The 12,031-nt window shown below is 46.6% G+C and overlaps 1 protein-coding gene across 11 annotated transcripts in view; it reads right to left on the minus strand.

The window, feature by feature from the left end:
• RBFOX2 (RNA binding fox-1 homolog 2) overlaps positions 1 to 7,943 on the minus strand; it is a 265,677-nt gene extending 257,734 nt beyond the window's left edge. For 4 of the 11 annotated variants that reach the window (XR_013995537.1, XM_081083430.1, XM_081083428.1 and 1 more), the window contains exon 1: positions 7,738 to 7,935. Coding sequence is in view for 10 of the 11 variants with exons in the window: in XM_081083430.1 (XP_080939556.1) it covers positions 7,738 to 7,926 (189 nt within the window). In the remaining variant the exon portion in view is untranslated. Of the gene's footprint in view, positions 1 to 7,737 lie in introns of all 11 variants that reach the window. The other 7 variants (XM_081083429.1, XM_081083416.1, XM_081083395.1 and 4 more) reach the window with 3 other exon arrangements.
• Positions 7,944 to 12,031: the final 4,088 nt, after the last annotated feature.

Raw genomic sequence — 12,031 nt, forward strand, 5'->3', positions numbered from 1 at the left:
ATTCATTATAGCAGCTCATCAGAGTATGCATTAGTTCTTCCAGTTCACAGATGTGTAAACAGGAGTGCAGATGTTAAGAATCTTGCCAAAGGTCATTCAGTTGGCAACTGAAGGAGCCAGAATTCAAACCCAAATATGAGAAATTCGAAATAGTGTTTCTTTCATTACACCAAACTTCAAGTATATATGAACAACAAATGTAATTATATGTTAAGGTTGGTAATAATAATGGTAATAACAATAATATCTCCCTTTTAAAAGTTGAGAGGGAACCCATATCATATTATTTGGAGTAAGGGATCACTCAGAGTAGTCACACCTGAGTTATCACAACTAGAATCTCCAAACGCTACTAAAACAGGTCATTTCTGAGCATTTGTGACCAAAAATGTTCAGACTCAAATAATCAGAGCAAGTTGGCTCTACTCCAAAGAAATATATCAAATCCTCCATGCACTTTCCTCTCAGAGTCCCTAACACATTTGAAAAATGCATAGCAGCTCTTGTTTTCTTTTTCTTCCCACCCAACCCTTCCCCTCCCCCTTTTTATTTCCCCCCTAATTACAGAAATATGTCCGGGATTCACTTGGCAGTTCTGATCCGATTTGCCCCAATCCTGGCTCAAGCAGCTTTGCATTACCCTCCTAACTAGATCAGCGCCAGCCAATGGGTTTATTCAAGCTGATCTGTGATGGATTAGATCATGAAACCTTAGTCATGTAAGCTGCCTGCTTGTATTGGGGCTGTAGGGGAGAAGAATAAGAAACTCAATACTCCTAGGGGCCACCTAAAACACCAATGCAGCCGCCATCCCTCACTCCATCTGTTTGCTCACGCTCCAATTACTGCCATTTCCTTTCCATCATCTCTGATGCTCTTCCCTCTTGTTTTTGAAGAAAGTGCACATCTGCCCCAGAATAAAAATGTTTATTATGCTTTACAAATACATATCAACAAAAATTCAAACAAATCCACTCATTAAATGACTATCTTCATTGTTTCTACAATTAAAGCCAGACATTAAACTGACAGCCTGAAAGATGTCAAACTAGTAATTCACTATAGAGCAACATTGTTGCTTACACTAAGTAGTATAGTGGCTTTCTTTTCCCACAGTCCTGTAATCTTGAGGCCTGTCCGCACCAGTCTGCTTTACATCAAAATGAAAGTTAAATCTCTAGTAAGCTTCTGCTGTGTTCATATGTCAGTGTGATAGGGGGAAAAAAATGACAAGGTGGCTAGAAAATGGGAGAGAGAGACGGGAAACAAATTCAACTCAGGTTAATTTCTTGAGACCCTTAAAACAATTCTGCTCTGAATTCAGACCTGAATTTCTCCTTCTCAAAGACATTCCCAGTTTTACATTTACAGTCTTCTGTGAGGCTTTTAAAAAAATGTAGTAATTTTTACGTGACTGTACCTCAGTTTCTGCATCTGCAATACTATTCATCACTCCGGCAGTATAATGGGCTGAATGTCTGTGTTCCCCCAAAATTAATCTATTGAAGCCCTAGCCCATACTGTGATGGTATTTGGAGGTAGGGCCTTGGGAGGTAATTAGGCTTAGATTAGATTATAATGATAGGACCCTCACGCTGGAATTAGTGCCCTTATAAGAAGAGGAAAAGATACATTTTTCTCTGTCCAGGAACTCAGACCAAGGAAAGGCCATGGGAGCACACCAACAGAAGGCAGCTGACTGTAAGCCAGGAGGACAACCCTCGCCAGACAGTGAGTCTGCCAGCACCTTAATCTTGGACTTCCAGCCTCCAGGACTGTGAGAAATAAATTTCTATAGTTTAAGCCACCAGATCTATGGTATTTTGTTATGGCAGCCTGAGCAGATTAAGACAGGTAGAGATTCAACAATTTTAATGAGATTGTTAATGATTATTACTTGGAAGGAAAGCACATTACTTTTTTATTTTTAATCCTTACCTGAGGATATGTTCTTTATTGATTTTAGAGAGAAAGGAAGAGGGAGAGAGAGAGAAACATGGATGTGAGAAACATCAATTGGTTGCCTTCTGTACACACCCGCAACATGGGTATGTGCACTGACTGGAATTGAACCCAAAACCTTTTGGTGTCTGGCACGACACTCCAACCAACTGAGTGACACTGGCAGGAAAACACATTACTTTTATACTCTATTCAAATGGTAGCACTATATTTACCGTAGTTTCAGCACCCAAATACCCAAGTAAGAGTCCCAAGATACATCCACCTAGGAGGAAAGAAAACCGGAAACAAGCAAATGGGAAGATACACTATTTCAAGAAAATACAGCATCCACATAGCAATTACAGGCTACCTGGAGCCCCTTCCCTGAGACCAGGTAAAAGTCTTCCTACTACTAGAATCAACAATTAATATGAACTGCTGAACCCACTTAGCTAGATTGGATTTATGCGTCTATGGTCAGAAGCAATTATTCAGCCATATAGCAATCACATACCAACATTTCACTACCATAAAGAATTTTGCTGAAAGCTGTAAATAATACTTAAGGTGCACCTTGTCTTAGACAGCAGCTAAGTTCCTGGAAAGTTGCACACAACTGAATTTTTGTTAAGTTGTTTTTATTCACTGGAACAGATAAGCAAACGAATTCATTCAACGGTATGTTTTAAAAAGCCCAATTCTCATACATATCAGACTTTCATCAAGTGAAATGAACCTCTGAAATCTATACAGTGAACCGTCCACCAGGTTAGAGTACAGTATTGCCAAGGACCCACTAACTTGGTTTCTTAAACCCTATTCCAGTTTTCAAGTTGAATTTCTCATCCCTCCTGCTCCATGGTTCAGGGTTCTCTGTTTCTATACTATTTCCAGGGTTGTGCCAACTCCTCCTCCACCCACATACACCTTCTGGATCCTGCCCTTGAAAGGACCAACTCTTCCCCACCCCTTGTGAGCCTAAGGATTACAACATAAGTACCACCGACTCTCTCCTGTTCTCCATGGTCCACTTTGGGAAGTAATGATTTACTCCAAAAGCTCAGTGGCGGTAATTCAACAGGGTTCAGCTTTGGAATCTGCAACTTAGAAGTACAGCTCCATTTCATAAGCAGCCTTGTGAAATTAACCCAGTAAATGACTTTCTTCTTTAAAAAAGGGTTAATTTTGGTGGGCTCTCTCTGGAGTAGGCCCATGCCTTTTTTTCCTTCTCAGGGGTGCATTTTTACTGTTCTCTCCCCATGAGACTTGCAACCAGGGGAGCAATGGGCAGTGGCAGCTCATCCTGTGCTAATCCCCTGAACCTGTCTCCAAGGCCCCCTTGCTCTGACTCCCCAGGGAGCTAACAGCAGCCCTGCTGTGGCCTACTTCTCTCCTATAACGTTTCCAGGGAGCCAAAGACACCTGCCTGGGCTCTCTCCTATTGGTTCTTCTACCTTAAGCCCTTCTTGTTCCACTGCGCCCAGCTTTGATAAACATACTTCAAAATAACATAAAGGAGGGGGGTAATCTTTTGACACTTAAAAGATTGGGGAATTTCATGAAGGTACTCTGACCCCTGAATTTCATTTTATTTTTTATCCCTTAATTATTTATAAAAAAGGTCAATTTCAACTTCAACTCAACAGGCATTGAGCACTTGCTATATACCCAAAAGTGTTAGACATTAAGAGTAAATACATTTTAAAAAGAATTTAAAAAATAAAAATAAAAAAAGAATAAACACAAAGAAAATATCATTCCCATCTTCTAGAAGCTTTCTGTGTAACCAGGGAAACAAGAATAACAACACAACTGAGGGACAATAAAGTATATATGATGCATAATTAATCATCGATATAAAGGAGACAAGACGGGGCCCCTGGCTGGTGTGGCTCAGTTGGTTGAGCATCATCTGTGCACCAAAACGTCATCAGTCTGATTCCCGATCAGGGCATATGCCCAGGTTGCAGGCTCAATCGTGGGTCAGAGTGTGTGCAGGGGACAGTCCATCAGTGTTTCTCACATTGATGTTTCTTTCTCTCTCTTCCTCTCCCTTTCTTTCTCTAAAATCAATAAAAACCTACTTTAAAAAAATAAATACATAAAGGAGACAAGATGGGCTCTGTTGTCAACTAAACTGTCAGAAGGCTTCCTAAAAAGGACTATGACCTCAGAAAAACTCTATTTGTGTTGAGTTGCAAGGAAAGAACATATGCTTTAAGACATACTCATATATATAGAGAGAAGGCCATGTAACAATGGAAGCAGAGAGTACTTTGCCAATGAGCCAAGGGATTGGGGCAGACTCTGGAAGCAGGAAGAGGCAGAGAATGGATTCTCCCCTGGAGCCCCTAAGAGCAACCAGCCCTGCTGACTTCTTAACTTTAGATCAGTGACACTGCTTTTGGACTTTTGATATCGAGAATTGTAAGACAATAAATTTGTGTTTCCTAAGAAAATAATTAATAAATAAATAATAACCCATATACCAAAAAGATCGGCCACACTAAGGATTTTTAAAGTGTTACTTACATATGGCCTCTGACATTTCTACACCGTTGATATCCTCTCCTAAGGTTGCCAAACCCCTGCTCTTTCTGCTCCAGCTACACCAGTCTTTACCCCCAGGACATTAAAGAGAGAGTCAGTACCCTAGCTTTAGAAGATGCAACTGCCTGGGTACCCACAGTTCATCTACCTGAACCCTCTTCCCTCAAACATCTGAATGGCCCATCCCCTCACTCCATTCAAAGGTCACCTAACAGAGAGGCCTCCCCTGACCATCTTCGTCATTACTCTCTATCCCTTTACCTGCTTTCTATTTCTTTTTAGCAACTTACCACCATCTAATAGTTGTTCACTTCTTTCTTATCTGTCTCTTTCAATTAGAATTCCATGAGGGTAGGATCTTTAGTTTAATTCACTACCCTATCTCCTGGACCAGGGGTGGGCAAACTTTTTGACTCGAGGGCCACAATGGGTTCTTAAACTGGACCAGAGGGCCGGAACAAAAGCATGGATGGAGTGTTTGTGTGAACTAATATAAATTCAAAATAAGCATCATTACATAAAAGGGTACGGTCTTTTTTTTTTTTTAGTTTTATTCATTTCAAATGGGCCGGATCCAGCCCGCGGGCTGTAGTTTGCCCACGGCTGTCCTAGACTCTAAAACAAGGCCTAGCACATAGCAGTTGCTCAATAAGCATTAGTTAAATGGATATTAAATATTCAACGATTTTTCTCAGAATGATGCAAGAACATCCTAGAGGTAGGAATAGGTCATCTAGGCTTAAATTTTATCTTTTCATGGACATTATTTCTCCTTTATTCCCAATTATAACTCAAATTTCAACTTTCCCATTAAGCCTTCCTTGACCATTTCAGCAGGAATGATCATCTCCATCTTCTGGACCCAGGGGCACAAATCCTCTGCATACTTTGGCTCTAAATTATGAAATGCCTTTTGACATGCATCTATCCTGTGGTATCTCTACTCCTGTTCCACTGAACTTACCAAAAAAAAAAAATCATTTATATAAACACTTTTTAAAACTTTTCAGCCATGTTGTCTAAATGTAAGCATCAAGTACCTTAAGATCAGGGAGCTTGACATATTGTTTAGAAGATAACTTAGAAATCATCCTGTATAAACGCTTTACTTTACAACTAAGGAAACAGAGGCTTCACAAGGATGGATGTCCCCAGGACCATACAGCTAGTTGAAGGCAGGAGACGAAATCAATGAAGATATGAATACCTGTGTGACATGGTGTGTTGGAACTACAACAATGAAAATGCACACAGTGAAAAATAAAACACTCACAAATACACAGAATGAAAAAAGGATTCTCTGTGGGATAGTTCTAAGTTGCCCATTTGTACCCAAAGGACCTAATCCACTCCTTCCTCTGATACCCCAAAGTCCCTGTACACTGCTCCACTCCCAAACACTACTATCCTTAGCCAATTTGAAGGCAACCAGCAAATAATGGGCCCCAGGAGGAAAGGGAGGAGTCTCACTACTATCTCTGATTGACAGAAACAATCAATGAACGCAGACATACACAGATGTATGCACTCACCAAGCAGAACAGGCTCATCAGCACCAATGTCCAGCCCTCCTCCTGACCATCCAATATTAACCCCCTCACCTAAAGTCTCCCCCTATTCCTCTACATTTTTTCCCTGTGGCCTCAAGCTTTTACTTCTCACAATCCCTCAGCCTAACAGAGTTCTAATGGAGAACAAAAGCAGGCAAACAGAAGAATTTTTAAATAAACACCAAGAGGATCGGGGTTTTGTTTTTTTTTACCCAAATCAACAGAAGTAAGAGAGTGACCTCTGCAAAGGAGACCCAGAGCGCACAGCAAACTTGCCAGGCTTACATACAGCTCCATCTCCAACAGGAAGTCAGGCAGAGCCTTGAAAAGCAGGAGCAGAGCACCGGAAGTCTCTCAGCTCCGCAGAGGTTTCCAAGAGCGGTGTAATGGAGAGAGCAGGGGAATAGGGATTAGAAGACCAGGCTCCCAGTCCTAGTTTCACTACCCGCTAACTGGGTGGCCTTAGGCAAGTCACCAGTCTTCCCTGGACTTCCGATTCCCCGTCTATAAAATGAGGTAGTTGAAACATCGGAGGCCTTGAATGCACTCCAAACAATAGTAACTATTGACTCTCTCCCACCAAAAAGTGCACGTGAACTATTTTGCGTAAGAGTCTTCCAAGTCTATCCAGGTTAAGAACCCCTGGAAAAGATGTCTCTGGTCCCTTCTAACATTCTATGATTCTAAGAGAATTAGGCAGATGTCAAAACAATTGCTGGTATGTGAGACCCCCGCCATCTCACCCTCGCCTCCGCCCTCCCCACCCCGACTCCCCTGCCCATTTCATAGCAAGTATTTTCTGAACAGAGAGCAAACCCTAAAACCTACGAAGGTTTCATGTTCTTCCGCAAATTACAAAGTCGACTGACATCATCACTCTAGTTCCCATTCCCTACCCAGGTCAGCCACCTTATCCTGGAGTCCACAACTCAGAATCCCGTCTCCGAACAGCCCTATAAACTCCCCTGTATGTCCCAGAACCCTGTAGCCCATGCCCAGCTCTCTGTAGGGGATGCAACTGACGAGGTACAGGAGGGACATGTGCTGGTCTCTCTGCAGACCCATCAGCAAGCGCCACAGAGTGAAGGATGTGCCCGAGCGCCACGCTGTCCCCACAACACGGCCACACTCCCTGTGATTGAAGCCGCACGCTAAGCCACATCCCCTTTCGGGCTCTCGAGGAGTTGCCTCGCTTCTCACTCCACTCCGGTACACGCCACTCCCTTCCTCGCCCCAGGGTGGATCGGGGACTGCCAGCACGGCGCTCCTTCCCGGGAGGGGGCCCACCTCCGGCCCCTCGGCCTCGGCTCAGCCCGGCGGCGCTCTGGGCAGCGGACTCAGGACCCCCCGGCTCCCTCTCCACCCCCAGGCACCGAGGAAGGGTTGGGAGAAATGGAATCCATCTCAACCATGTTCGATCTTCCCAACACACCTACCCACGCGTCGTGTCCCCTCGTCCCCTCTGGAGTCAGGACCCTCGTGGCCACACCAGGGTCCTCCTGCACCCTCGCGTCCAAGCCGAGCTCCCCGACCTTTCCACCAGGCCCCGACCGGCGCCCTCCCACCTCCAGGACCCCTAGAGTCTTCCCCGCTCCACGCCGCGGGAGCCCGGGCCGCCGCCCCCCTGCCCCCCGCCCCGCCGGGCCTCGCGCCGCACCCCCGCCGTAACGGGATGCCCGTCCCGCGCGGTCACCTGCATCCCGCCGCCGTCGTCGTCGGCCGCCGCCTCCTCGGTGCGCGGCCGCTTGCTCAGGCCGGGCTCGGCTCCGTCTCCTCCCCCTCCGGGCACCGGCAGCTCCAGCTCCGACTCCCGCTTCATCCCCCGGGCAGCGGCGCCGGGCCCGAGCTGAAGCGGCTGCTGCGGCTGGGCGCCTTCCGCCATCCGCCCGCGCCCCCCTCGCCTCCGGGAGCCGGGCGACCCGCGACAGGCCACCTCCCCCTGGGCCTCGGCCCCCGACAGTCGCGACAGGCGGGCGCGCGCCTGCCCCCGCCCCCGCGTGCGTGCGTGCGTGCGCGCGCGCGGGCCCGGCGCCCCTCGGCCACGGGCGCTCGGCGCTCGCCGGGTCCTCAGCGCGGGGCGGCGGGCGGGTCGCGGCGGACACTCGTTCGCGCCCTCACGCGCACACGCGACCCTCGGCCTGGTCCGCCTGGCGCCCCGCCTCCCGCACTCACGGAGCTCGCCCGCGGCCTGCGCCCGCTCCCTCACACTGTCCCTCACAACACGCCGGCCCAGGGAGGAAGGGGGCGGTGCGGGGAGGGGTGTTTAATTGGGGGAGGAGTGGCTCCAAGCAGGAACGAGCTGACTGGCCGGGATCCTCCGACCCGCCACTGTGGCAGCGCCGGGAAGGCGGGGAGAGAAAGGAGGAGGGAGGGACCGGGATCTGGGACTCCGGCCCGCGCGGGAGGCTGCGGCGGGGGTGGGGCGAAGGGGGCGGGGCGGGGTGGTGGTGACCGAGCCTGCGGAGGGGGCGGGGCCAATGCCCCTCGGCAATCTTCGCCTCCTCCTCCTCCCCAGGCGCCCGAGGGAGGTCGGGAAGAGGTCGGAAAAGTTCGGGAATCTCCGGCATCGGCGAAGGATTGTCCCGGAGGAACTGCGCGGATAGAATTCCAGCTGGCGCGGAGGGGGCGGAGTCTGTTTCCTTTGAGGGCGGGGCCACGGCCTGAGGCAGGCGGAGCTTGAGAGGCCCAAGGGCCGGGTTGGTTCCAGGAGAGGGAAGGGCACTCTGTGGGCGGGGCCACTTTGCCTGCCCCCTCTCGGTCCGAAGAATGGGGATCGAGCTACAATTGGAAGGTCCAGGAATGAAATCGCCACTTCAAGGCTCTCCCCAATGCTGAGAGCTTTTAGTCTGATCATCAGAACAGTTATTATCACATTCCTGATATCATCTTAGTAACACCTGAGGTTTGTAAGGACTTTACAGTTTGCACAATGCGTTCACAGACCCGTTTTTGAAGCTTGCTTCAGTCCTGCAGCTAAAAAATGGCAGATCCAGATCTCATTCTCTTTCTCTACACCTTGCTGCCTGTGTAATACTTTATTTCTGATCAAGTTTGTACAATTAGAGATATTTGTGCAATCCCTTCTCTCTCCTAAGAGACTGTAAGGACCAAGAGGGCATCTATTTTCTCTAGGTTCCATATTGCGGCCTGTATGTTATAGGGATAAAATGAAGTTACATGAACGACCTGGATTCTACTTAAAACAAGTTACTTCATCTCTTTGGGCCCTTGATACATCATTTGTAAAATGAGATGGTTTAGATCAGTGGTTTGCAACCAGGAGCGATTTTGCCCCTTTTCCTCTCCCCCAGGATATCTGTCAACTTCTGGAGACATTTTTTGTTTTTACAAGGGGGGGGGGGGGGCGCGCTGCTGGCATCTAATGGGTAGAGGCCAGGAATGTTGTTCAAATCCTATGATTAATGGGACAGTCCTCACAACAGTTGACCAGCCAAAAATATCAATACTGCTGAGGTTAAGAAACCCTGAATTAGATTATTTATAACATCATTTTGAGATGGGTCTATGATTGTCCTTTCAACTTGGATTTAACCTGGCTATGGCTGGAACAGTACAAAGATAAAGATCCTTGCTTTGGAGTCAGACCAACCCAGGCTTTAGCACCTACTGCCCATGTGATGTTGGACCAGGATCACTTAAGAATTTCTATATAGAAGGAGTTTAGGAAGGGAGAAACTGACTGAAGGACTTGTCTTAAAGGCTAGTTTTCATAGAAAGTACATATTTTTTACCTGGGCTGTGTCATATCCTATATAATAAAAGGCCAATATGCAAATCAACCAAATGGCAGAATGACCAGTTGTTATGATGTGCACTGACAACCAGGGGGGCAGATGCTCAATGCAAGAGCTGCCCCCTGGTGGTCAGTGTGCTCCCACAGCGGGAGCTCTGCTCAGCCAGAAGCCAGGCTCACAGCTGGCGAGCACAGCAGTGGTGGCAGGAGCCACTCCCGCCTCTGTGGCAGCGGTAAGGATGTCCAACTGAGGGCTCCCAGACTGTGAGAGGGTGCAGGCTGGGCTGAGAAACCCTCCCGCCCCCCCAAGTGCATGAATCTCGTGCACCAGGCCTCTAGTCTATATATAAAAAAGGCTAATATGCAGGGTCCCCTCAGGAGTTCGACTGGGAGACAGGGAGTTTGATGGCTCGCTATGACATACACTGACTCCTGGGGTGGTGCGGAACGAAGGAAGGCCCCGGCCAGCAGCCAGAGGCCCTGATCGTCCCTGATAGCTGGCCAGGCCTAGGGACTCTACCGGTGCACTGGGCCTCTAGTAGATCAATAAAAATATCCAAGTTTTAGCTCTGCCACTTACAAGTCATGATCCCTTGTAAAAGCTACTTAGCCTCTCTATGCCTCAGTTCCTTCATCTGAATATTAAGACACTGTAATTATAGTACCTTCCTGAAGGGATTATTGTGAGGATTCAATGAGTTATCACAATGAGTTAAGAACTTCGAACATATTGACCTATGGTTACACACTCAATAAATGTTAGCTATTATTACTATTACCATATATTTATCATTATATTCACATTTTAAAATAAGAATGAGAAAAATGTTCATTGTCAAGATCAAAGAATATCATTATCACTACTGTTGGATTTTTTTAATGACATAAGAGATTAAGATGGGCAGACAAAGTTCCCCAAGTCACCCTTTGATGCAACCACTATGTTGGGCAAGTCCTTCCTATATTTTCATTTAGCCTTACATTCCTTGCTTGTAAGATAACAATAGTAACAGTGTTGTTCTAAAAATTAAATGAGACAAAATAAAGCACTTAGCATAGCACCTAACATATAGCAACTGCTGAATAAGTAATTATTTACCATCTAATACTGCTATTTGGGTCTTCAAGTTGGAGGTCCAAGTGCCTGCAAGCTTGTTCTCGAGCTGAATTAGACAGTCTCAACCTAAGTCAGGGGTCTCCACTTAACAGTACCCCATAGCAGATGGGGCTTAATCCTGTGCAACCGAGCACAAGCATTGTGGCTTTGAAGAAAATCAGATGTGTCCTGTGTGGCCTATAGAACAACAATGGTTGTGTGTGTGTTTTAACATAGGGAAATCAGTGGTTGATTTTCTGAAAGTTTTACTTACTAAAACTGGTATCTTCTCCCCTCTCTACCTGCCTTGTCATAATACTGGAATCTAAATGATGCTAGGTCCTTTCTGGGCTGCTCCACGACCCAGCAAGAAATGAGATTTGGGCTCAGGTCTGCTTATGGCTCAAATTATTGTTATTCAAGTATTTCCCTAAGAAATAGAGCAATAAGGTTTGAATGACCAGGCAGAACAAAGAGAAATTGGATCCTGCCCTGTAAACAAACATTAAGCATTTAGGGAGAGGGAAAGGGAGGGAGAGAGGAGAGGAGAGCAGAGGAGGGGAGGGGAAGGGAAGGAAGGGGAAGGGAGGGGAGAGGAGAGGGGAGGGGAGAGAGAAGCCTATAAATAATTGAAGAGGCCAAAGTATGCCCATGGCAGCACCAAGACCAGGACTATCTCTTTCATGTACATCTGTAGCAGCTACCTCTGTGAGAACAGATGGTTATAAAATATTACAGAGGAAGAAGACAATTAAAGAATATTTTCCTAGAAAGAATTTTAGCTGCAGAAACTACTGAAGTCCTAACATTTCTTCATTTATCCATTCAACAAACTATGAGCAAGGGTCTGGGATACCAAGAAGAATGAAATTAATTCCTGGTACCAAGGAGTTCTCAGTCTATGGAAGAAAGGATAAACAAATAAAAAGACAATTACAATGCATCACAGTAAGGAGGTCATCTGTCACAGTGATCAAGAACATGAACTCTGGTGTCAAACAGACATGGGTTTGAGTCTGACTTGGCCATGTATGTGACTTTGGACAAGATCCTTAGCATCTCTAAGGCCCAGTTTCTTCATTTGTTTGAAGCACTGGTAGCTCCCAACCCAATATCCATCTTATTCCTTACTAGCAA

Source organism: Myotis nattereri (genome assembly GCF_964212035.1).
Source record: "Myotis nattereri genome assembly, chromosome: 2".
Classification (NCBI taxonomy): domain Eukaryota; kingdom Metazoa; phylum Chordata; class Mammalia; order Chiroptera; family Vespertilionidae; genus Myotis; species Myotis nattereri.